The following is a 27,840-nucleotide window of genomic DNA, read 5'->3' as shown; positions in this document are numbered from 1 at the left end:
CACTTCTGTCTCTCGCAACTCTTCTACATACTCTAATTCCAGTAGATTTTAAATCATCCTTTAAGTTGTCTTATACCTAGGTCTCAGTCTCCCACTGGCTCGTTGTCCAAGCGGCTGTCTTCAGTCAAAAACTTTTATCTGCAGTGTTGCACCTTCCTTTCGCCTGATTACGTGACCTCTCCACCTAAAATCTGTTACCTTAATTTTGACTACGTGATGTTCCTCTAAACTTCTATACAACTTAAAGTTGCAACGCCTGCGCTGCAAAACTTGCTCTTTTATTCCTTCATATATTCTTAGGATTTTTTGCTCGGAATATTCGCTTTTTATATGACATCTTTTCTCCTGACTAGCCTGGTTTTAGTTCTTATACTGATTTCAAGGCTTCTCCAACCTTTAATCAGCTTAGCCATTGAATTTTTTGCTATTGATATTCTATAATTTATTTCTTCTATGCATCTTGCGGTATTAGTTATCAGGGACACAGATATACTAGGTGGATTACATGATTTTTGTTATGTATGTATGTTAGTGGGTTTTTGGTTGTAGTTGGTTCTAAATATTAGCATAACACATGTCTTTTATTCTCTCCAGTAGTTCACATAATTTTATTGTCGAGTTGCCAAGAATGGTTGTGTCATCTGCATAGGGTAAATTAAGAGATTTTTTTATTTCGCCCATGGTAACACCACTATTCTATCTATCAGCTATCAGTGACATCCTTATATGTAATCGATTCTTCATATATGGTAAATGAGATTGGACTCAGTTTGCATCCTTGTGTTCCCCCTTGGTGACGCCTAAATTTTCATTTAGTTATCCATTGACTTTTAACTTAAATGAAGTTGTTGTTGTATATTATTATACTTCCGATTAGTGAAATCAGATGGTGTAGGTGTAGCATTTCCATTTTGCTGATAATATAATCTGCCACAACTTCGAGCCAACTCACAACGATCGGAGGCCTAGATGTAATCAATAAAACAAATATCGCACCTCCGCTTAAAGAGTGTCATAAGTCAAAAAAACAAAGTTTCGAGAAAACAACATTTAAAGTTTGTCCTACAACATTTTCGGGTTTAATTCAAAAACTATTAAAATTAGAATAATAACTGTTTTAGTCAGTTACAATGGTTTTTGAAGCTCTATAAAATAGCGTAATAGGTATATTAAAAATATTTAAAAAAACATTTATTTTTTTTTTAGTTGTGACACTATATAGATAAAATAACGAAAAATTTACGAAATATTATTTATCAAAAGTGACACTTGCAGTACAGAATATAACATCATTATTATTATTTGGTTAACAGACTTATACTTTTAATGTAACTTTAAACACAAGTAACGACATTAAATACAAAATACTGCAGAAAGATAAATAAGTGATAAATGTGTCACTTTACTTGAGCACATATGCAGATTGATTTGAATAAAGTAATCACATATACTGTCTTAACTCGACAAACGACGCTTTATACACATCTTAGATGGACAAATGCTTTGCACAAGTCGATATGTAACACTGTTTGTGATCGGTGCGTCGTTGATTTTGGATAATCGTATAATGACACTGGTGTCATCTAACGATAAATACTTGACCCATAGACGTGACACTTTGTGAGATAGGAGTTTATAGTTTTATTAAACTGTTGGTGCAATAAAACCGATTTTAAAATTTTTTGAGTAATGACACTCTTTGAGCGGAGGTGCGATATATGTTGTAACGTTTTTCTCAGACAGCCCTAAACATTTTACGTTACGTACTTCAATATGCTTCAAAGTATCTGGTGCAGTATAGTCTTATTTATAAGATATCCTATTTATCAGACTCTTACAAATCTGTTTGACATTTCTCATCATCTCAAATTTTTCAAAATAGATCACAACCAACTGCAAACCGTATCTATGTATGTACACAATCGCAACAGAAAAACAAATAAAGACCTATCTACTCAGGAAGCTCGATACTCACCCTGACAGGCAGCTAGAAAGGAATAAACAAAAGATTTTTTGATAACAAAGCCACTTTTTCTAATCATTTCTGTACATTTTTTGTATTTTGATAATGAAAAGTGCATACCTTGACTGCTTGTAGCACATCGATGCCTGCGCTGCCCGTTTGGCCCTTTTGGCCTTTTTCACCAGGCCTGCCCTGAAAAAAAAACAATTAATAATTAATTATTTAATATAATTGACAATATATCATTTTAATAAATAATTTTAAGCTTTTAAGCATTTAGCAATACACCCGCTGCTTAGTGATGAGGTTATTTAGCAAGTAGGTACTTCAAAGTTCACTGAAGATGGTCTGATAAGATCGAAAACGTTAGTTCTAAATAACTTGAATAATTATTGTAATTCACTTTTAATTTTAGTTTAAAGTTTTATTAAACATTATACTATACTAGAAGTTTCTACGTGCGCCATATACATAAATGTATGCTATGGTCTTCTTCTGTAAGTGCCGTCTCTCAGTCAGGGTTGGATATCATCATCACTATCTTAACTCTATCTACCGTTGCTCTATTCTGAGCAACTCTCAGCTGAACTTACAACTAAGAATCAAGTTCCTAAAATGTTATGTGTATCCTGTATTACTATATGGATGTGAAACCTGGATCATGAAGGTTAACATGATGAACAAATTAGAAGCCTTTGAGATGTGGTCGTATCGTAGAATGCTCAGAATATCTTGGGTTCAACGCATTTCAAACAGAGAAGTCTTAAACAGAGTAGGTCAAGGCGAAGGTGACTTAATGAAGATGATAAAAAAGAGAAAACTTGAATATCTGGGGCATATAATGAGAGGTAGCAGATACAGGATACAGTTAATACTCAATGGAAAGATCGACGGAAAAAGAGGAATTGGTCGAAAGAAATATTCATGGCTCCGAAACCTTCGTCAATGGACTGGCTTATCAGCAGATCAATTGTTACATGCCGCACAAGATCGAGAACGATATCGGCAAATTGTTATGGAAGCTACCCACGCCTAAAAATTTGGGCACGGTACTTAAAGAAGAAGAAGACCGTTGCTCTGAAAACTTCTATGGAACTGCATTTAAACTAGTCCCTTAAATTTTTCAACCATGACACTTTGCTTCTTCATATATTCCTTTCTCCAGTTATCTTTCCCTGTAGTATCAATCTTAACATTTCACGTCGCTGTCTCCTCATTACGTGTCCCAGATGTTGTAGCTTTCTTATTTTTATTGTGTTTATTATTTCGTATTATTTGCCCATTTCTCGCAATACATCCGTGTTTGTTTTCTTCTATGTCCATGCTATTCTTAGCATCCTTCTGGAACAGCACGTTTCGAATTACTGTAGCTTATGCTGCTTATGTATGTGTTCCTGCTTCAATATTCGACTTTCAAGTCCATATTGCAGTTTTGAAGACACGTAGTATCTCAGAGCTCTTACTCTTAGTTCTATTCTAAGGTCTTCATTACAGAGAATTGATTTGATTTTTACAAACGTTTTGTTGCTATTTATATCCTGACCCTCATCTCTGTTGTTTGATCATAGTTTTATTTATCAACCCTTTCCATCGGTACATTTACCAAATGTATGCTTGTTTGTATATTTGTTTTCTCAGTTTTTGTCATATATTTAGTCTTTTTTATATTCATTTTTGTAGCAGTAATTGGAGTTGTTCAGCAGAGTTTACCATAATAATGTATCATCTGCAATCTTATTTTGTTAATAGATTTTCTGTTAATTATTATTCCTTCACTTTGAGATAGTAATGCCTCCTCAAAAATGTATTTACTATATATGTTTACAGTTCAAGTTGATTATCCAGTTGGAGTAGTAAAAGTAGACTCCAACTAGTTAAAGTCTACTCTTCCCAATGCCATTTAGTAAAAGTTGATTCACACAAACAAACGATTCTATTTAGAAATTAAATGTTACTGGATATTAGTTCAGGAAATGAAGCATTCTGGCTCGCAATTTTTTCGTTTATCATGGATTTACTTGAAATCTTCACAGAAGGTATGGAATAGCCCAAGGATCATTTTCTGTATCATGCCGCTGTACGATGAAACCTTAGAGGTGGTTGCCACCCCATCTCGGGGGCGGGAATTTTTCATTACATTTTAACCAGGGAAATCGATGGAAAATGCACTTCTAAAAAAATTGTTCCTTACGTTTTCTTCGTAAAACTAATATTTTTTGTGGTATCCGCGGTTGAAAGTAACAGTTTATCTACAAAAAAATCGACTTTTTAGAAGGTGTTTTGAGAATAACTCAAAAAATTTACAGTGAATAAAAAACTGTAGTTTTAAAAATTGTATCTTTTAGAAACAGAAACAAAATCCTTTTTTTTATAATTTTTCTATCAACCAATACAAACTGAGATTCTGCATGTTAAAGGTTAGCTTTTTTCGTCAAATGCATAATTTGAAATATTCCAAGCCAAATAATGGAAAAACTCTGCATTTTTCAGGGTAGTGAAAACTACCCTCCTAATTCAAATTGATCTTCGGCCTTCTGTAATTCTTTTTATATATGTATTATCAATACACCCAAGAAGTTTGACCTATTTAAAATTTAAAAAAATTGGAGATAAAAGAGATAAAATTGGAGATTGGAGAGATAATTTTTTTTTAAATTTCGTCAAATATCTCTTATTCAAAATATCTCTTATCTTTGATTCAAAATATCTCCGAAAATATTAGAGATACAAAAAAATTATAAAGTACATATGTATTAAATTGTATCTTTTTTAATAACTAAAATTAACCTTTGCAAAGATTTTCTTTACAGTGAACATTTAGCAAGGTATAGCTGCTTAAAACCTCTATTTACAAGCAAACAACTCCTTATTCGAGCCCTTTAATCTCATCCTACTTAAAAACTAAGGGATCTTACGGAATTTAATTTACAAAGTCTTTATATATAATTTAGCTCATATAGCTATAAGATCGCCCACCAGTTATAGAAAAAGACGAAGATGACATCGATCTCGATGAAGATGTCTAAAAAAATATTTGTATTTGTATTTGTAAATTCGTATTTTTGTGAAAATAAATGTTTTTGTAGGTAATTCTACTTTTTTCTGTATATATCTATTAAATTACTTATAATAATTGCAATGTTATTAAGGGTGATTTTTAAGGGTTGAAGTATTATGATGTTATATCCTAAAGCATAATACAGTCATTATTTAACCAATCAAAACCAAATTTTACACATATTAAAGTTTACAATGTTTTATATAATTTTTGACAATAAGGGGTAGTTTACACCCCTAAAAATAATCAACGCCCTTGGGCATGATATACAATATAAAGTACAGGGTGAGATGATCCTAATTCCAAATTTTTATTAAATAAATAAGATAAATAATTTTTTTATATATAGCTCCAACAAGGGTGGTTTTACGAGTTGAAATATAATATTATATCCTAAAGCATAATACAATGATGATTTAACTAATAAAAACTAAATGTTGACCATATCAAAGTTTAAAATGTTATTTTATAATTTTTTACAATAATTAGGGGTAGTTATCACCCTTAAAAAACCAAAAGCGTACAACGGCTCAATATAGAAAATGTACTAGAGGGTAAAATGAGCCTAATCCCAAATTTTTTGTACAAATCGACGCTGGACGAAAAAATTGCGAGGTTTTTCCATTTTTTCAGCTTCATTTCCTGGCCTATATGTTCAAATCATGATAAGTAGTTAAAACGGTCAAAACAAAGAGACGCACAGTCATCAAAAAAGCACGTTAGACTATAATATGTATATCAACATTTACTGAATCGATCCAGGAATAGTCAACTCAAACTAGTAAAAGTTGAATTAAATTTTTCAAATCAACTTTTACTGCTCGTTTTAATTGGAGTTGACTCGAACTAGGAATAGTTAACTCTAACTGAGAATTAACTTGAACTGTAACATATATGTTATGGACCATATGATTAATTGGTTATTTTTCATAATGCCCGGGCTATATAAAAAATGCCCAATACTGTCGGTCAATATAATAAATACTATTAAATTCATCACATTGCCCGGGCATTATGTATAATGCTTGGCATCTACTAGACAGGATTATTAAAACTACTTTTATTTTTATTAAATATGAAATATATTTATTTTGATACAATCAAGTATGTAGTAAAAACTAAAATATTTCTTATATACTAATGAAAACAGTCTTGCAGTCTTCTGTGAAATGGCACATGAGTATATTTAATGAATAAGTATACATAAAAAATATAATACGTATTAACGGTAATTGAGGAAACCAAAAAAAGAATTCTGTGTTTTTATTTGCATTTTTTTCTAATGACCGAAATCGATGGTAACACACAAAGCGGCCAGTGAGAAATTAAATCGTTTTTCTTCTAAATCAAACTCAATTTTAAATAAAAATACACTTACCACCTTTGCGTGCTACATCATCGAAATTTATTTTGTATGAATGATTTACAATACACAACTATTTGTTGAAACATGTTCCACTATGGTGACACTTGGAGTTACATATTTTTTTTTCTTTACGACACTTACACTTATCAGATTTACACCCACCTTTACAACCGCACCTACTGTATCCTTGTCCCCCACAGTTAGAAGATTTTCTTGCGCATTCTCTAAGAGATATCTCAGTGTCTGGAATCTCTTCTATGGAGATAAACTTTTCTTTACAAACGGTAAACTGGTTTCTTGAATATAACTGATTTAGTATGCCATATTTTGTGCCTAGTTTGTAAAGCTTTTTTTCAGTTATCTCTGTCACGATAGCTAGTAGATTTCTTTGATCACTACGAGCTCGGTCCTCATCTGGCACTCGTATCCTAACTGTGTTACCTAGTTTAGCCGATGGATATTTGGAATTGGAAAATTTTAACATCTTCTCTGCTTGTTTTTCTAAATTCGTCAAAGCCAATTTTCTTTTCTTCCTTAAATCGTTTATTCTAATATCTATATTGGAATCCAGATTTTCATTATTTTCTAAATTAACTACAATAGCCGTTTCTACCGCATTTGTTAAAAATTCTGGAACTTGACTAGATTCACGAGATGAATTTTGAACATGAGATGAACTTGATTCGGGCAACATTATTGAAGAGTCCACATTTATATTATTATTTTGTATTATATCCGGTTCTGTAGATAGCCCAGCCTCTTGATTTTTGAACAGGACCTCTAAGTCTTCCTCCGAATTAACATCAGTCAGAACTTCTTGGGGTAGAGAGCTTTTTAAACCAACTTTCAACTTTGTGCCGAACATGGCTTCATATGGACTACAACCTATACCAGTGTGATGAGCTCTATTTTTCATTAGTTGAACAAAACGTAAGCCTTCAGACCATTTGTTTGTATTGTTGTCTTCTAACCACGAACTAAGCATATTCTCTACGTCTTGATTGGCCCTTTCTATAGATCCTTGACTCTGAGAATGCCTGGGTTTGCCTTGTACCATTTTTAACTCGGGCCACATGCTACACAGCTCTTTGATAATATGGTTAGCGAATTCTCTGCCATTATCACTATGAAGCACACTCGGCGCCCCAAATATTGTGAAAATATCCAAAAGTACATGCGATACTTCTGCTCTTTTACTTGTAAGAGGTCGAAGTTGGACAAATTTGGTAAGATGGTCTTGATAAACAAGCACAAATTTATAACAGCCATCGGCTTGTGACTGCATATCGATTAAATCGACTTGGCATCTTGAATTCATTTCCTTGCTCAATATTGGTTTCACCACCAAGCCTTTCTTTGGAACATTATGTTTTTTCTGACAGGTCATGCATAAATTTAAATAGATAACAATCATCTCCCTTGTAATATTTTTAAATTTAGAATGTACTTCCTTCTCCATTCGGTTTCTACCACCATGCCCGATAGTAATATGAAGATCGCGCAATGTATCAAATATTTCTTCTGTATGGACGTAGTATTTAATTACGTTATCTTCTTTCACAGGAACAATCAATTTTTCTACTTCTCTAATCGTCATAACGTCGAATCTTCGTAAGCGCTGACAATCACTCGGCGTTTTATTTGTCTGTTTACTTTTAGAGTTTTTTACCTTCTGTATCATTTCCATGTAGACTGTTTTTGTGAAAATTTGTGAATTTTGACTTTTTACTGAAACTAATTCAGTTAACCGATTGTTCATATCACTTAATGGTTCTTCTTTTTCCATAGTTCACTATGCAATACTTTATAAACAAAGAATTAACAAAGAAATGTCACAAACAAACCACTTGTCGTATATACCATTACTAACATTCAACTGCAATATGATTTATAAATAATGGCCGACGTGCTTCGGTGACTGTAACCTTGGATACAGCGCGTTGATTCGCTGCTGAAGATCGCATGATTTACTAAGAACGCCGATTTATCACATTGCCCGGCCATAGTATAGCATTTTTCATAATGACCAGACAATATGATAAATTGTAAAAAGTTATCAAATTGCCCGCTGAAGTTAGTCATTATTAATAATGACCGGGCATTATACATAATGGCTAACATAATCACTTTGTCCATAACATATACATTGAATAGTAATGGAGACTTAATACGTCCCTCTGGACTGAGTTCGTCATCTGTATGCTATGGTAAAATAAATAAATAAGTTGTAAAATAATTGAAGAATAGTTATCAACAATAAACTTACTGGTTCTCCTTTGGGACCATCAAGTCCTATGGGTCCCTGAAACATAAAATAAAATTTTAATGTCGTTCTTTCTTTGTTAGTTTCTGAGTTGTGAAAGGGAAATTGTCGTGTTTTAATGGTTTTAAAACAAGTTACCAGAAGTTAACCAGAAAACCTGTAGCTTTTAATGGTGTGTTTGTGCAAAAGAGAAACTGTTCCTATTCCGATTTCTTATCACCAGTGGCTCTTCTGGTGTTCTTTGTTGATTTCCACTTTTGTAATGCTTTTCGCGTTTCTAGTAAACTTTCGATATATGTACACTGCCGTGCAAAAAAATCGATCCACTAAAAATTTGGTCATTTTTGATGTTTCGAATTTACTAAACCTGTTGTCCGATTTAAGTGATTTTTTACCACGTTACAGCCTTATTCATTGACAATATCGCTGTAATAATATTGTTGCTAGACAGTCAAACTGTCATTGTATATCGGGTGTACGAATCAAACTGTGCTTTTTTCTCAAAGTTCGCATCACCCTGTGGATTATTCTAGCATTTATAAAATACTGAAATTAAAACCCAACTATAGCCTCAGCTTTTCTTAACATTTTGTCTTTCGATTCATTTGCTTATGTTGGATAATAAAAACGTTAGGTACTTTAACAACTGGCCATGTTCGTCATCAGTACAGGGTGTTTCTAAATAAGTGCGACAAACTTTAAGGGGTAATTTTACATGAGAAAATAATGACAATTTGCTTTATAATCATATGTACGCAAACGCTTCGTTTTCGACGATTTATTTATGACGATTTATTTATTGCTTTAAAACCAGTTGAGATATGCAAATCAAATTTAGTGGACAATTATGAATTTAATATTCACCATTAACATTCACTAATTTTAAATTTTATGTTAAAAAATGTGCAATAACTACGTCTTAAAACACACCAAATTTCATTTGCATATCTTAACTGGTTTTAAAGCAATAAATAAATCGTCAGTTTGTAAAAAAAATTGAACATCCTGTATCTCGGAAACGAAGCGTTTGCGGACATATATGATTATAAAGCAAATTGTCATTTCTCATGTAAAATTACCCCTTAAAGTTTGTCGCACTTATTTAGAAAACACCCTGTACTGATGACGAACATGGCCAGTTGTTAAAGTACCTAGCTTTTTTATTATCCAACATAAGAGAATGAATCGAAAGACAAAATGTTAAGAAAAGCTGAGGCTATAGCTGGGTTTTAATTTCAGTATTTTATAAATGATAGAATAATCCACAGGGTGATGCGAACTTTGAGAAAAAAGCACAGTTTGATTCGTACACCCGGTATTCAATGAGAGTTTGACTGTCTAGCAATAATGTTATTGGCTGTCTAGCAATAATGAATAAGGCTATAACGTGGTAAAAAAATCGCTTAAATTGGACAACAGGTTTAGGAAATTCGAAACATCAAACAAATGTTCAGTGGATCGATTTTTTTGCACCGCAGTATATATTTTCAGCTACAGTAAAACACATGTCCCGATCTTAATGTTAGAGATTTACAAAATCGAATGACACTGGCCAAGTTTCTCTTGGAGTTCTGTAATTTTTTGTTCTGATGACATAGTCCAGATTTTCACAACACAAAATATTTGTATTCAGTGATTATTTCTAGTTTTGAGGTTTTAAATATATCCCCATATTCTTTTAGTTTTCTTATCATATATAAACCCAGTTTTTCTTCATCTTTGTCTATTACTCCCTGGATATTCGCGAAAATAGTGAAACAATTGCATTATTTGTCACTCTTAGTGCTGAAATCTTATACCGCGTGGTGAATCGTCAAACGGGTCATAGGAAACTCAATGGAAAATTCTAAATTATTGAATTCTTGCTTCCCTAATTATTTTACATCAAAAGTCATCGGAAACTGTTTGTAGAGAACAATCTCTATTAAAAACAAATGTTACATTTGTTCTACGAATTAAACACACTCCAAAATTTTGAAAAACTATAATACATTTTCCTAATGTCCTAAATTTAGAAATATAGATGCGGTTTAACAACGCAAGAGGCCCTCTTTGCAATTGAATTTTTGAATTGAAAATGCCTTGATCAACAAAAAGATGTTTACGCCTGCTTTATCGATTATAATAAATTCTCTGGAATCAGAACCTCGATATCGAAATGGGATTCTGCCTCTTTAATCCTGACCCCCGAAGGGAGTGTAGTGGTCGACGTGACGTAGTGTATCGTCCATCTCCAAAGATATCTATTTTTAATCATTTCTTTTAACTCATGCATAAGTCTTTTGCACATTGGGATTACCTCTACCATAAGTAATATTTTTTTGGAATCCTACAACTACCTAGTTGTAAGAATTGTATTTTGTTAATAACAAATAAGATAAACAAAATACATAGTTACATAAAGCTAAATTAAAAACTCATACTTAAGAAAATAAATTTTAATATAAATATTAATCTAAGTAATTAGTCCAGGGCTTATCTGTTTTGAGATGGACGTTGAGAGGTGACTCAAATTTTTTTGCAGAAATTGCTTGAAAATAACTCAAATAATAATATTTGAGTTATCCTCCCTCTCAAAAAGGTCCGGAACATTGTTTAAATAATTAAAATGTCAAAAAATGAAGGAAAAATTCGATTTTTTTCTTCGTTTTTTGATTATAACTTTAAAAGTATTCATTTCCCAGAAAAGATGTACTAAAATAAAAGTTGTGTAATTAAATTTACTACAATATAGAATTAGTTAAAAGTTGAAAAAATAGTCATCCTTGTTGCAAAATAGCAATAATTGCGAAAAAAAACCATACAAAAACAAGTATTTGCATTTTACGTTTTTCAACCATTTATGCTACACTTATGACTTTCATATTTCACCCAGAGAAACTTTATGATACAGTAAAACAATACGGTAAATTTCATTAAGGTGGGTTCAATAGATTTTGCAAAATAAATTTTGCAATCCAGCTTTCGCAAAAACAATTCATTTTTTCAAAATGTTACTTAACTCAAAATAAAGCAGATAGCAAGTTGAATTTTTTTTTGCATATAGAAGTGTACTGTACCTTTCATTCGCAATTTGCAAAATTAAAATCGCTTAACTACCACGGCGTCAGGAATTTTTTTAAATAGACAATAATTATTGGTGCTACGTGCAGGACAGCGGTGTTCGATTCACATGAAGTTGATTTCCACCAAAATTTCTTCCAATCTTCATCTAATAAATTATATTCTTACTCTATATTTTGTTGTATTTTAATATTTTAATTCCACAAAAATCAAACTAATTTTATTATTGTTTGTGAAATATTGTTTAAACAATTGTATATGTTTAAAAATAATAAACTTTTATTCTCAAGTTAAAATATATGAACAAAGAAAGTTTTTGCTAAAAAAAGTGTTATTTCAAAGGATAGAGTATGTGTTTTTATTTTGAAATAAACAAATTTATTTATTTATATCGAAATGTAATAAAAATTAAAATGTATCAATAATTATCAAAGGTCATTGGAATGCCAAATCAGAGCAAACTATCCGGTGTACTGCGCGCAACACCAATAATTAATGTTTATTTAAAAAAATTTCTGACGCCGTGGTGGTTAACCGATTTTAGTTTTGTAAATTGCAAATGAAAGGTACAGTACACTTCTATAAGCAAAAAAAAATTCAACTTGCTATCTGCTTTATTTTCAGTCCTGTAATAGTTTGAAAAAATGAATTTTTTTTTGCGAAAGCTGGATTGCAAAATTTATTTTGCAAAATCTATTGAACCGATCTTAATGAAATTTACAGTATTGTTTAACTGTATCATATAATTTTTCTGGGTGAAATTTAAAGGTCCTAAGTTTAGCATAAATAGTTGAAAAACGTAAAATGCGAATACTTGTTTTTGTATAGTTTTTTCCCAATTATTGCTATTTTGCAACAAGGGTGACTATTTTTTAAATTTTCAACCAACTCTATATTGTAGGAAATTTAATTATACAACTTTTATGTCAATACAACTTTTCTCGGAAATGAATACTCTTAAAGTTATAATCAAAAAACGAAGAAAAAAATCGAATTTTTCCTTCATTTTTTGACATTTTGATTATTTAAACCATGTTCCGGACCTTTTTGAGAGGGAGGATAACTCAAATATTATTATTTGAGTTATTTTCAAGCAATTTCTGCAAAAAAATTTGAGTCACCTCTCAACGTCCAAATGTACTAATATTTTTACAGATGCGCCCTGGTCTATATAGCCCAGCTCAGTTTATAGATAGGGCCGCCTTAGTTTCACTGTTACGTTGCACCATAAGTGAGACGAAGTTTAAAATGCAATTTACGTGGTAATCCATTGTGGCAAGCTGAAAATTGATCTAAGACTCAATGGTGCAACAATGTTAAAGAATAATTAGAAAAACAGGAATTCAACAATTTAGATTTTCCCAATTGTGTTTCCTATGGCTCGTTAGGTTACAGTTTATATATTATTATTTTAAAGGAATTTTGTCAATTTTTTAATATTTCTTTGTTCTCAATTATTGTGAAGTGAATAACAAATTAGGTCCTATCCATCAAATTTTCCAAACTAGCAAAACAGCAACATACATATTTTGTCCAAAAACCTCATTTCATCACTATTTCCTGATTTGCTTATTTTCTAGCGACTAATAACTTGTTTCATACCAATTACAGCGTCAGAAAATGAACGACGCCAGTGAAAATAGTCCGGAAATGCGACAATTTCCTTTCCACATACATGATTGGATCCAGGTGTTAATTCAGTTAATGGTAACAGTTACTGTTGGGTTATTAAAGCAAAATTAATGTTAAAAAAGAGGCGAGGATGCTAACAGTGGCTAATGTCAGTCGGTTAAGGGTCGAACATCTACAGGAGTATATACAGGGTGTTTAGTAACTATCTAAGTGAGTTTCTACCAAATTAGTTTTTGCTCCAAAGCTTTTTCTATGTGTCACCTTTATGTCTGTTAAAACAAATTGGAAAAATAAAGTATATATATTTTATGAAGTAAAGAAACACAGACTTACTCACAATCATTTAATAATACTTTGACGACCGGTTTCGATCTCTACACTATTCAGATCATCTTCAGGTCGGCGTTACAAGTAGTTAAATGATGCCGTTACAAGGGATGCTTTGTAAGTTCATCGATGTTTAAACGTCCAACTTATGCTAATAGGATAGCTAGGTGAGGGACTGGGCAAGCGGACATTCTTCGTAGGTCAAAACACAGTGAATTGGAATGGATCCTGAAGGCAGATGTGTGTTGTGAAACAGAGAAAGATGTATTAGTAATGAGAAAGACAACGTTCGAGTGGGAATGTTATTAATGCAGCTGAGTTCTAAATAGACTTATTGTAAACACTTGTACTATTGTGAAGGTCTTTGCTCTTAGATGTTTTGAGCTATAGGCAGAGGTCAAAGTAAGGAAAAGGACAAATAGGAATTTTGAATTGAATAATTATTCCTATTTGTCATTTTCCTTACTTTGACCTCTGCCCATAGCTCAAAACATCTAAGAACAAAGACCTTCACAATAGTACAAGTGTTTACAATAAGTCTATATAGAACTCAGCTGCATTAATAACATTCCCACTCGAACGTTGTCTTTCTCATTACTAATACATCTTTCTCTGTTTCACAACACACATCTGCCTTCAGGATCCATTCCAATTCACTGTGTTTTAACCTACGAAGCATGTCCGCTTGCCCAGTCCCTCACCTAGCTATCCTATTAGCATAAGTTGGACGTTTAAACATGTTATCGATGAACTTACAGAGCATCCCTTGTAACGGCATCATTTAACTACTTGTAACGCCGACCTGAAGATGATCTGAATAGTGTAGAGATCGAAACCGGTCGTCAAAGTATTATTAAATGATTGTGATTAAGTCTGTGTTTCTTTACTTCATTTAATATGGACTCACATATGCAACCCATTTAATATTTATATATATTTTATTGATTTTATTTTTTCAATAAAAATTATATTGCTAAGTTTTTGTTATAGTTTTCCGATCACTTGTTGAGATAGTGGATTTCATGTTAGTACAATGCAATAAAATTTATCATAGATATAAAATGTATCATTCTTAAGTAATAAAAATACTTTAGCTACAGTTGAGTCCCTGAATCTTTACCCGTGCGTCATCATTTAAAGCATACGAAATAAGTCGATGATAAGTCGGGAATTGAAATTTACTAAACGCAACAGCAAGTGACAGTAAGTGACTTGCTGTTGCGTTTAGTAAATTTCAAATTCCGACTTATCATCGACTTATTTCGTATGCTTTAAATGATGACGCACGGGTAAGGATTCAGGGACTCAACTGTACTGATATAATTTATCAGTTTATCAAATTCTGAATCTCTGTTTTAATTGAATGATACGTACTTATGCAATATTGTCAGTTATTGCATTTTATTGTACCTGTGTTTGTATTTTTTATTGCTAGATAAGATGCAGAAGTAGAAACAAAGAGTATGGATTCTTCTTGTACCACAGAGTGCCGTTTGTCATGTACTTTACCGTCTATTATAAAATAATAGTCCCATTAACTTTATCTCTCCAACTTCGGCGTGGTCGACCTCCTTTCCTTCGTTCTGCAGTTATTCGCTCAAATAGTTTCCGGAGCAGTGCCCGATTAACCATTAGGCAAACTAGGCAGTTGCCTAGGGGCCTCGCGGGGACCAAAACGAAAAAATGTTGAAAGATTCAAATATCGCGCAATACCATAAAAGTTATGGTGGACGTATAAAGCTACATTACAATGCATACTTTTGTTTACATATAAAGTAGCTATATGCTGTAGGAATACATCGCTAATGAATTCCCTTTGGTAGAAGGATCAGCACTACTGATAGAAACAAGAATCGAAAGTGAGCAAAAAACACAAGAAAAATCAAGAGAAAGAAACGATCCTTAATCAAAATCCAAAAAAGAAGCAAAACTTATTTAAACTCAGTTTCACACGGAAATCCATAGCTAGTGAAGCAGCAACCAATGAAAATACAGGTGATGGAATAGAAATAACTGAGGGAAACCTAGCTTCCCTAACTGAAGAAGATGAAAAACATGTAACGACAGTCCTATTCTAGTTCAACAAGTTAAAGAACCAGAAACCGAAACTAAGTTAAAAATTTAAGTTAAAGATAAATTGGGTCCTAAATTCGGAAAACGGCATAGGATTACGAAATACAGTAACTAAAGAAGTAAGGACATTTTGGATTGGGAAAGGTCTTCAGAATGTAAAAACCTTAATGGAAGTGTTTCAGCGTCAAAAAGAAATTTTGAAGGCATTTTTTATACAATATATGGTTTTTCGAAAACAAATAGAATATCGTATTTTGGATTTGTTCAGTCTGTGTACAACTTTTTTTCATCCTCTACCCACCGTTGGGAAATTATCATCAAATGCTTAAACGAAACTCCACTAAGCGATCTCATTCACCACGATCTAGTCCTTATAAGAACAAGCAGCACATGCCATAAAACCTTTGCCTAAAGGTTAAAACGCTTTCAAATCTGCTCTTCATATTCTTGCTGAAGACACTAATTAGCAAGCTGAAACCGTTCATGAGGCTAAGTATTTGTTGAAAGAAATGTCAAACAAAGGAACATTCATAATGAATGAGTTTTGGGTAACAATTTTAGAACGCATCAGCGCTGTCAGTAAATCATTGCAGAGAGAAGAGATTGAACTTCAAACTGCAGTTCAGCTTCTAAATTCACTTTTGGAGTTTTAAAATTCCAAAAAGGTAATTTTGCTTATTACGAGTAGAGGGCCTGCGACCTACAATACTCTGAATATTCTCTACTATACTCTAATTACTGAGCTGAGTAGTCGGTTGACAGTGTACGGGTCAATGAACTCACTATTTGGTCTTCTGTGTTTTTCCAAAATTGAGTGACACTCAAATAAAGGAGTGTGCTTCAAAACTACATGAAAACTACATGAAAGGCAGATTTCGAGCATATAGTATAATCAAATCTTGCCCAAGTATACTTTCGCTAACTTAGCATCATCAGGGGCATTACGTCAAAACAGGAAGATATCCCAGCAAAATGTAGATAACATTTGTATGCCAAGAACGTAATTTAAAAAATTTTGCAACTAATAAATAACATTAAACGCTCACTGCACGGAGGGCAAACAGATCAAAAATTAATTAAAATTTGCCGGATACTATATCTTCGCAAGAGAAATGAAAGAACTTTCTATATCGAAATTAGATATGTCTAATGCCTCCTCTACACATCGGCAGTCGTGTCCGCGGACGGCATCTGCGAATGCATCCGCAGATGTGTAGATGGGGTAATTTGATCGTCTGTTGTTTACCTCGGACCTCTACGACGCATTAGTTTTCGCAGTGAATTCAAAGTAGATATTGCGTCACCCGAGAATTAACACAGACTAAACGATTTACAGATGTGTACCTACAGATGTGTGGTCAGCGCGTGATGATACATCGGCAGATGCATCCGCAGATGCATCCGGCAGTCTGTGTTAATTCTCGGGTGACGCAATATTTACTTTGAATTCACTGCGAAAACTAATGCGTCGTAGAGAGGTCCGAGGTAAACAACAGACGATCAAATTACCCCATCTACACATCTGCGGATGCATACGCAGATGCCGTCCGCGGACACGTCTGCTGATGTGTAGAGGAGTCATAAGACACTCCAGAGGCCGCTAACGATAAGTTGTTTTAACATCGCATTAATCATTGTAAATTAGTGGACGGATATTAATACAGCGAAAATAATAAGACGAGAACTGGACGATAATGATTATAAATAATAAATTTAAAGTATTTTCTACTTTAGTGACAAAAAAAGCAAGCTCATTAGCAGAACCCAATTCAAAATTATTTTTGCACATCATATTTGAAACATTATTTGTTTGAAAAATCTCATTTTTGTTGGCAAAAAAATGTATGAATTTGTCTGGACTAAATTACAGTTCGGTTTATCTTAAAAGGGATATGTTACTATCAACATTCACACAGTGAATTTTGTTATTTTGGATGTAAATTTTCTCACCGATCTCCGAGGGTACTATACTTCTATGTAGGTTTTCATATAGTTCTGTTATATCTGAAATACTTTATATACCTCTGGATATAGAACCTTAATATATTATACTTCATAGATTTTAATTGCATCAAAGCAGTATTTTCCATATCCAACACAAGATCCAGGTCAACAGTACACAACAGGAGACTTTAAAAGTACATAGGTATATAATATTATTCATTTTAACAAAGTAATTAAATCTGAGCATTATTTGCTAATTGGAACGAATGCTACAATAATTAATTAAATGTTTATTCGCAATAGTCTGCACCAAAACATACAAGTTTCAGTTATTAAAGCTTTCCAGGAAAATTTAATATAGGATTCCGAATTAATTCCCCACGCCAACACTCTAAATTCTATTTCTGCATCTGTTTACATAATAATACCCCACTGGAGCTTATTATTTAACTGTTAATAATATGTACAGGGTATATCACATGAATATATTTTTTAGGAAAATACAAAAATGCAAAGTAAATAAATTTAAAATGATATTGGACTTAGTTAGTCCTAGATTTTAAGCCAACGTGACCAGATGTAGAACTCGAAGTCAATACTTGAACTCTTCGTATAACTTTGCGTCAATTAATATACGATTTCACTAATTTTTAGTAATTTATACACATTGAAAGTATTTTCACTCTCTCTCTCTCTCACGGACTCTCTCTCAATATCAAAAAGACGAAGTTTATGAAAATTAGTAAAAACAACCATAATACTAACGAAATCTTGATAGTAGAGGGCCAGCAGATCGAAAGAGTAAAAAAGTACACTTACCTAGGAACACTTATAAGAGAAAATATAAGAAATAAAAGTCAGAATCGAAAAACACGTTCTAATTTTATAAAAATGAAAAGGGTCCTATGTAGCAAAGATTTAACATTAGCTCTTAAAGTACTCCTAACAAAATGTTACGTCTACAGTGTACTATATTATGTAGTGTTATCATGGACGTGAATCATGGACGTTAAATGTAGAGACAATAAGACGACTTAACGCCTTTGAAATGTGGACCTATGGAAGAATTATGAGGGTTTCCAGGGTAGATAAAGTTACGAACAATGAAATACTGAGAGGAATAGGTAAAAAGAAGGAAGTTGAACTTACAATTAAAGAAAGAAAGCTACAGTATCTCGGACATGTGATGCGGGGCGAGAAGTATGGCATCCTACGACTCATAATGCAAGGAAAGATAGATGGCAAACGAAGCATCGGAAGAAGACGAATTTCATGGCTGAAGAACCTGAGAGAATGGTTTGGATGTAGCTCAAAACAACTATTTAGAGCTACTGCCTCAAAAATTAAAATAGCTATGATGATTGCCAACCTCCGTAGCGGAGATAGCACCTGAAGAAGAAGAAGAAAGTATTTTTAAAAATAATTTACAAAAGAATATTTTATAAATTAGAAGAGTACATAAGTGCCACACAGTTTGGATTCAGATTTACATAGATTTTACACAGAAGTTACATAGATTTTGAGAAGGTCTTCGATACAGTCAGACACAAAAAACTGTATGAAATCCTAAAAAGTAAAAACATCGACAGTCGCGACATTAACATCATATATCCAGGTTGTACTGGGGGCAAACAGCAAAGTCAAGGTTGATAATGAGTTAACCGAAGAAATTGAGATTCGTCGAGGTGTGCGTCAGGGTTGTGTGCTTTCTCCACTACTATTCAATATATATAGCGAAAAAATATGTCAGGAAGCGCTCTTACAGCAAAACATTGGTATGAACATTAACGGAGAATTAATTAACAACATACGATACGCTGATGTCACGCTGATAGTAACAGATAACCTAAGAAATTTACAGTATTTGCTGGAAAACATAAACACTCATACCAACAAATATGGTCTAAAACTGAACATCAAAAAGACTAAATTTATGATTGTAACAAAGAAGCTATACACCAATGTGAATTTAACCATAAATAATAAGCAAGTTGAAAGAGTTACCTCCCACAAATATTTAGGGGTTTGGTTTACTGATACCACAGAATAACTAACCATACAGAAGCGAAACTGACTGTCGTTTCCATTGATTGTGTGGGAACCGAAATATTTGACCTTGAGCCCTAGTTACAGAATGGAACTTGATGTCCTAAGGAATAGACCAATTCAAATGATGTGATATTTTGACAAGTAGTTATTAATTAATTTTGAAATATAAAATTTAACTATAAAATATAAATAAACTATAAAATAAAACATATATAAATATAAAATTTAACTAAAAACAACTGTCACTGTCAGTCTAAAAGTGAGGTTATACCAGTTACATTGACACATGAGCATGAAAATTATGTTACCATTTTGGGCCTGAGTTTCGCTTCTGTATGGTTAGTTATTCTGTGCTGATACTAATGACCAAAAAAGAGATATTAAGAGGCGAATAAAAATAGCGAGACAATCATTTATCAAAATGGAAAAGTTCCTATGCTGCCGGGACATAAATCTGAAATTAAGAACGAGATAGTTAAGGTGCTATGTTTTCTCCCTTCTGATGTACGGCATGGAAGCTTAGATACTAAAAAAGATAAACATCAAAAACATTGAGGCATTCAAGATGTGATGCTACAAGAGAATGTGAAAAATACCAGGGGCAGAGAGAGTAACAAATCAAGATGTTTTGCTGAAGATGGGTAAGTAATGCGAAGTCATAAAAACCATACAAACCAGAAAACTGGAATATCTAGGCTACATAATGAGAGGGGAAAAGTACTCCCTGCTAAAGCTCATAATCCAAGGGAAAATCTCGGGAAAGAGAAATGTTTCGTGGTTGCGAAATTTAAGGTAGTGGTATAGGTGCAGTTCAATACAATTGTTCAGAGCTGCTGCGATCAAAGTTAAGACTGCTGTAATGGTAGCCAACCTCCGATAGGAGACGGTACTACAAGAAGAGAAGAGTCATTTATGTCGAACTTCCGGTCATAACTTTTTAACCTGAAATGACATGATATATCACATGTTCTATTTCTGCGACTATAATGTGGCAGGGGCGGCCCGTCGGGGTAGGCAAGGTAGGCGCCGCCTACCCTCTATAAATGTAGTACAATAATATAAATGATTAATATAAATTACTTATTTCAAAATTGTAATTTATAAATTTTGACACAATACCTACAATAAAATAGCAAAAATTATCCAAATTATTTTTAAAAATATCCAAAAAATTTTCTCCGTAGTTATAATTATTGTACGCTCCTTGTAGTATCAGTAGAACTGTCTTCGTTGGTCAGGCACTTGAAAACCTAGCCTGAAATAGAACGACGCCAGTACCGAATTGACGTGCGATCTCTCTCTGTTTACGCGAACTAAAGGCCTGTTAGCGACCGTATTCTACGACCTACAAAATTTTATCAGTTGCTTCTCTTGTGTCTTGTGAAACTGTTTTAAATAATTGTTTTTTGATTTTGGCTGTTATTAGTAGGTTAAGTATTGAATAAAACTAGGTAGGACAATTTAAATTTGTTTATGAAAACTGAATAATAAAAAGGTAAATTTGAGATCGGTCTATTGAACGGCATTTTAATTTTATATTAATTTAGTAATAATTCACTAACGACAAATAAATCTGTGAATAGTTATTTGTCAGTCGTCTATTATATTTTTATTGTGTTTCAATACAATTTGGATAATTTAAAGTTAAACTGACGAATTGTGTTATTAGATTATATAGATAATTAAAAATTTAAAGCGAGGTTTATTGTTAACTTATCAATTTATTCGAAGAGTAAATTATTATTTGATACATAAATAAAATAAGTAATATTTGACGTTGTTGAAACGTAGGTGTGTTAGTTTTATTGGTGGAAAAACTTTAGTCATCGAATATGAATATTTTAAACGATGTAATATGCAGTTTGATTGAGACGCCTTTTTCAAGGCGCCAAAATCAAGAAAGATCAGAAATTATTTCAATGGGCCGGCCTTTACCAAATTTAACAATTTTATCCACAGATAAGACAAAAGACAATCGACCGTTTTCGAGATCGTTTAAAACAATATGGTATGAAAATCATAAATGGCTAAGCGGAAGTTATTTTAAAAATTCACTTTTCTGTTGGCCTTGTCTGTTGCTCTCAAATTTGAAGCAAAATGTTTGGGTGAGTCAGGGATATTCAGATTTGAAAAATTTATCAGCTAGTGTAAAAAAACATGAATCTTCGAAAGAACATTTAAACAATTGCTTAGGTTTAAAACGGTTAGAAAAAAATAAACAAACTATTGGCAGTGCTTTAGCTGGACATATTTCTCTATCTAATAAGATATATTAATGAAGAAGTTGAAAAAGATTGAAGAAGTTGAAGAAATTGATGTTACAATTCTGTTAGCAAAACAAGAACTTGCATTTCGCGGTCGTGATGAGAGCCATAATTCTTCAAACATGGGTAATTTTAAAGAAATTTTTAATTTAGTAGTTAAACGCGATCAGGAAATCCAGGATCATTTTAAAAAATAGAAGGGGTGTTCACGGGTTTGTCAAAAACAATACAAAATGATTTAATAGATTGTCTTGCCGATTACGTAAAAAATGAAATTTCAACAGAAATTAATGAAAGTCAATTTTTTTCTATACTAGCGGACGATACTACTGATATAACCGAAAAATCACAGTGTACTTTAACAATCCGTTTTGTTAACAAAGTTGGTCAGGTAACAAAAAGATTTTTAGGGTTTTTTGATGTTAGCGAGAATAGATCTGCAGACGCTCTATATAGTTTAATTTCAAACGTGCTTGAGCCATATGATTACAAAAAAAAATTAATTGCTCAATTTTACGATGGTGCAAGTGTAATAGCCAGTGTAAAGTTAAACGGATTACAATCAAAAATTAAATTAGATGCCCCAAAAGCAATTTTTAAACATTGTTGCGCTCATAGATTACATTTAGTATTGCAAGACGACTCAAAATGTATTACAAATTGTAGGATATTTTTTGTCGCCTACCCGAAGTATATGTGTAGCCTACCCGCATACTGAGGTCACGAGCCGCCACTGTAATGTGGTACTTCCGATTACACCTTTTTAAACAGAAGTTCTAGGAGTTCAGAAGCATGGAAGGTGATAAAGAATGTCAGAACATAACAAAAAGGTGGGCAAACAATTAAGAGTATAATATCTGATGCAGAGTGGGAACAACATTTTAAGGAATTATTAGTAGAAATACGACCACAATACATAACAAGAATACAAGAAAAAAAAATGATATACAGAGAGAACACGAAATAGAACTAGATAAAAGCAAAGTGGAAGAAGCTATTAAAACTATGAAATCCAGGAAAGCACCCGGGACAGGAGGAATTAATCCTGAATTAATAAAATATGGACCACATAAACTATGGGATATGCTTAAAAGACTTTTCGAAAGATGTCTAAATGGAGAAAAAGTACCAGATGAATGGCTAACATCACATTATTACTCCCATAAATAAGAACGGATCTAAAAATAACCCCAAAAACTATAGCTGAAGAAGCAAGCTGGTTTTCGTGCGGGACGTTCAACGGTAGACAATCTCTTCACTTTAAAAATAGCATTAGAAAAAAGAATACAGAGAAATCAGGAAACCCACATTGCTCTTATCGATCTAGAAAAAGCCTACGATAGTGTCCCCATAATACAACTATGGAAGTCAATGAAAGACATCGGTATCGATGGAAAACTCATACAATGTTATATGAGACCACTAACACCAGAATCAAAAACGGCAAAAATTTCACTGAGGCATTTAATACTTCAAAAGGCCTCCGACAAGGATGTTTCCTATCTCCCACTCTCTTTAAAATATATCTTGACCAATCCTTACAGAGGTGGACAAAAGCAGTAAATCCGATGGGACTGAAAGTGGGAGACGACTCCCTATTTACATAATACTTTGCGGACGACCAAGTTGTCATAGCCCAAGATCAAGATGACTTAAGCTATAGTCCGTCCCCTATAACTTTTCCCATGTGGTACGATTCATTTTCAATCAAATTAAGTCAAAATATAAAGTGAAACGTACGCCGATGTGTGTAGTATATAGTATACAGTATACAAAATGTATATACACATCGACGTTCGTTTTAATTTATGTTTTGGCTTAATTTGATTGAAAATGAATCGTACCGCATGGGAAAAGTTATAGCGGACGGACTATATATGATACGGAAGCTAAATGAACATTACCAACAGGCAGGATTAGTAATAAATATGGACAAGTCAGAATATTTCTTAGTGGGAAACGAAGACAGTGAAAACCTACCATTGGAACAAGGACATATTGTTGATGTGAAACAATGCAAATATTTGGGAGCTATATTTAACAAACGAGGAAATAGTAAAGATGAAATACAACACAGAATCAATAAAGGTAGAAGCATCACTAGATCCCTCAATTCAATTTTATGGGACAAAGATATCAGGAAGGAAACAAAGAGAAGAATATATGAAAGTATAATGAAGAGCGCTACAATCTACGGTGCAAAAGTTTGGGACATAAGTGCAAGAAATAAAAAGAAGCTACTTAGTACAGAAATGGACTTTTTGAGGAGAAGTTGTCAGGTCTCAAGATTAGAACATGCAAGAAATGAAACAATTAGAGAACATATGAAGGTGGAAAAAACTATAATAGACGATATTGAAAAGAGACAGCTGACATGGTTCGGTCACGTTAAAATAATGAATGAGACTCGCTGGCCGAGAAAAATATTAGAGTGGGTCCCACCGGAGAGAAGAAAAAGAGGACGACCACGGAGAAGCTGTAGGGACAATATTGAGGAGGCAATGGATTCGAGGCAATTAGATGAACATATGTGATACGATAGAAAAAATTGGAAGCCTGGGTATGGATAGGCGGCGACAGCCGTAGAAATCCATGATATATATAATAAACAGAAGTGATATATGTATTTGTTTTCATCTTTTTAAGGCGCGTCGAATAATATACCGCTTCTACTATTTAGGCGACTTTAAAAACGTACTTCATATGACAACTCTGGAGCCGGAAGTCCTAGATCAAAGTTCTCATCTTTAAAACCATCTTCTGGTTATAAGCTTTTAATTGATAGGTACTTGATGTGTCATTCTATCTTTTCTAATGATGAATGAGTTGTATTCACGAACAAACAGACGGACGGACAGAAAGACATAAAACCGGAGCAAACAACAGCAAAAAACAAACCGGTATATATTTGTTAAAATATATATTTGCTTGTTTTATTTCGGCGGCTTAAGAACAATACTCTGAGTCCAAAAAAATGGACATAGAGATTATAATAAACTGACCGCAGAAGAGGTGGGTAGATGATATCAAACAATCAAGCAATCGATGGAAGCAGATGGAAGAAGAGGTGAAATATGAAAGAAGGGAAGCAATTTTTGCACGAAGGTCGGTAAATAAAGAATTATTGCGGATTTCTACCTTCACATAAAAGTTAATTAAATAAACTCTCAGTTTTCCATGATCAGAGTCAAAATTAACGAATAATGGTAGTGGAGCCCAAGCGGGGATTTTTGCAGTTACTCGAGGCGTCAGATTATCACATGGGGAGAAACCTTGTACCCTGTAAATGTACCTCTACCATATATTGGCTCTTAATACAGGGAAACTCGTTGAGGGGGTCCATAAAAAAATCTATCCTTAGAAAAACTCGAAATCAGATTAAGATAAGGTAAGTTAAGTACATGCAAAACAGTGTATATTTAAAAAATCTGACGATTTGAGCGAGGCGTAAGGGAATGGGCGAGTCACAAAGTTTAACAAAAAATAGCGAATATTTCGCGAAATGAACGTCAGATCGAAAAACTAAAAAATACTTGTTCAATATTTTTCAAAAATCAGTGGAATGATACCAAATACGACTCCCTACGGAGAGAAGTGGGGGTAAATTTAAATTTTTAAATACGAACCCCGGGATATTTCGCGAAATGAACATCAGATCGAAAAACTAAAAAACACGTACTCAATATTTTTTTAAAATCTATCGAATGACATCAAACACGACCACCCATGAAGGTGGAGTGGGGGTTTGCATTAAAATCTTAAATGGGAGCTCCCATTTTTTATTGCAGATTTGGATTCCTTACTTAAAAATAAGTAACTTTTCTTCGAAACATTTTTTTGAATTATGGATAGATGGCGCTATAATCGGAAAAACGATTGTTGGAAATGTAAAATTAAATTAAAAAATGGAAAGTCCCTCACTTTTTGGAAATCTTAACTTAACTTTTTTTGGTTTTAGGACCTAATATTCACAGCCCAATAGGTCCCCATAACGCTCGAATAACTGCAAATTTAGCATACTTTCCTCCCCTACAATAACCTCTTGAATTGAAGCGTGTCTTTTTTGAACAAACGTTCCTTTACCCTTACAGATAGCTTCTTGAGGAATAAAAATACGTACCTTCAATTTAGCTGACCTTTGTTTTAATTTTACTGACTCTGCAAGTACAGGATAACTTAAATATCAAGTAATGGTTCGATTGATCTCAAATTGTGACAGTTGGCATTTAAAGATTTGTACTTTGTAATCGTATTTAGAATTTTGTTTTATTATTACTTAGATATTGGTTTCAGATAAGATTTCCGAAAATGTAAGAAATATATCATAACTTGTCAACAGTGCACGACAAATATATAAAATTTCTGAAAAAACACGAAAACTATTGTGACTTGTCAACATTGCTAAAAAACTAACGTAAATTCCTAAAACATAATCTAATTAATTCGGTGTTTCTATGTTTCCAGTGTGATATACCCTGTAGGTTGTTAGGTTAGAATGCCACCAGCACCAGCACTACAACAAAAACAAATGGAACACACCGGAAATCCCGGAAATCCGCGTACCCCGGTCTGGCCCTGCAACAGATCGTTTTAATCACAATATAAATATTTTTTAATGAACTGTTTGTAGTACGCTAGTATGGTTGGGGGCAGGGGGCTGGGGGGTAATTAATCGGAATTTGTCGCAGCGGGCTTTTGTCTAACGAAAATTGGTTGTTTTCAGAGGAAAATCTGTTTTCAGGTTCTAAATACGATGTGATATACTGTCCTTATCGTCAGAGAAAACCTCAAAGAAAATATTTCAATTTTGACACTGTAAAAGATATAATTTTTGGACAACAATAAGGGATGTTTAAGTCCAGAATATGACATTATTATCAATCTTTTTTATAGATTACATATCAAGAAAAATTACTAATTACAGTCCCACATATTATTAGAAAACTGTGACGAAAGAGAGGTTAACAGTAGAGATGTTGAAAAAGTATCTATTCGTTACAAACTACTCGTTACTTACGAATACCGAAAGTAACGATTACTATACAGAGAGGCAAATCGTTACTTTGATTACTCTGATTACTTCGTTACTTCGTACCAATCATTACTTAGTTACTTCGTATCAATCGTATCAGAGCGAGTAACGACTTTTGTATCTACAACCAGTATACTTGATTACTTTCTACCAATCGTATCCCAGCGAGTAACGGACGGGACCGGTATTTTACGAGTGTTATCGAATATCGTTATCGGTATGAAGGTTTTAAGGGTGTGAGCCTCAGAGCCTCATACTGTGAGGGCGAGGAGAAGATAGAAGATGAAACAGAGGGAGGTATAATGGAGGTAAAATATGTAATGCATGTCATTAACAAAGATCGAATGCGAGAACCCTATATTTTTATCTAGATCTATATCTATACCTATTGGCACTGTGCAAGTTCGGAAAAGCGACACCTGGTTTCTTCGCTCTGCACTTTTATTCGCACTTTTAATTATATTGGCCAATCATATGGTCCTGGTTACTGGATAATTGTCAAGGCCATAGTCCAAAAAAAATAATAAGAAGAAAAAATAAGATTTAGGTTATGTTATTAAAACGTAAACAATTGTATGTAGTAAATAAAATTAGTTATTAAAATGCAGTACTGCAAGCACAATACAACTAATTAAATTTACCTTTATATAATAATTGCATATCATATCAATATTGTGAAGCAATATATAATGTTTCTTCTTAAATGACAATAGGTATGAAATGTACGTCAATTTGACAATTTCAATTGACAATATGAATTATTTAAGAAAGTTGCAATATTTCTCCGCTTTCGCGCACGATCGTTT

The 27,840-nt window shown here is 33.1% G+C and overlaps 1 protein-coding gene across 15 annotated transcripts in view; it reads right to left on the bottom strand.

Annotated features, from left to right (window-relative positions):
• Positions 1-27,840, bottom strand: part of LOC114327356 (collagen alpha chain CG42342) — a 179,577-nt gene that overhangs the window by 120,192 nt on the left and 31,545 nt on the right. For 11 of the 15 annotated variants that reach the window (XM_050642091.1, XM_050642090.1, XM_050642101.1 and 8 more), the window contains 3 exons: positions 26,542-26,577; positions 8,654-8,689; positions 2,084-2,155 (listed from right to left, as the gene is read on the bottom strand). In XM_050642091.1, coding sequence (XP_050498048.1) covers positions 2,084-2,155; positions 8,654-8,689; positions 26,542-26,577 — 144 coding nt within the window. The remainder of the gene's footprint in view (positions 1-2,083; positions 2,156-8,653; positions 8,690-26,541; positions 26,578-27,840) is intronic. The other 4 variants (XM_050642092.1, XM_050642098.1, XM_050642097.1 and 1 more) reach the window with 1 other exon arrangement.

The sequence above is a fragment of the Diabrotica virgifera genome, chromosome 1, assembly GCF_917563875.1.
Source record: "Diabrotica virgifera virgifera chromosome 1, PGI_DIABVI_V3a".
Taxonomy (NCBI): Eukaryota; Metazoa; Arthropoda; class Insecta; order Coleoptera; family Chrysomelidae; genus Diabrotica; species Diabrotica virgifera.
Note: the sequence above shows the minus strand (reverse complement) of the source record. Positions and strands in the feature narration are given on the sequence as shown.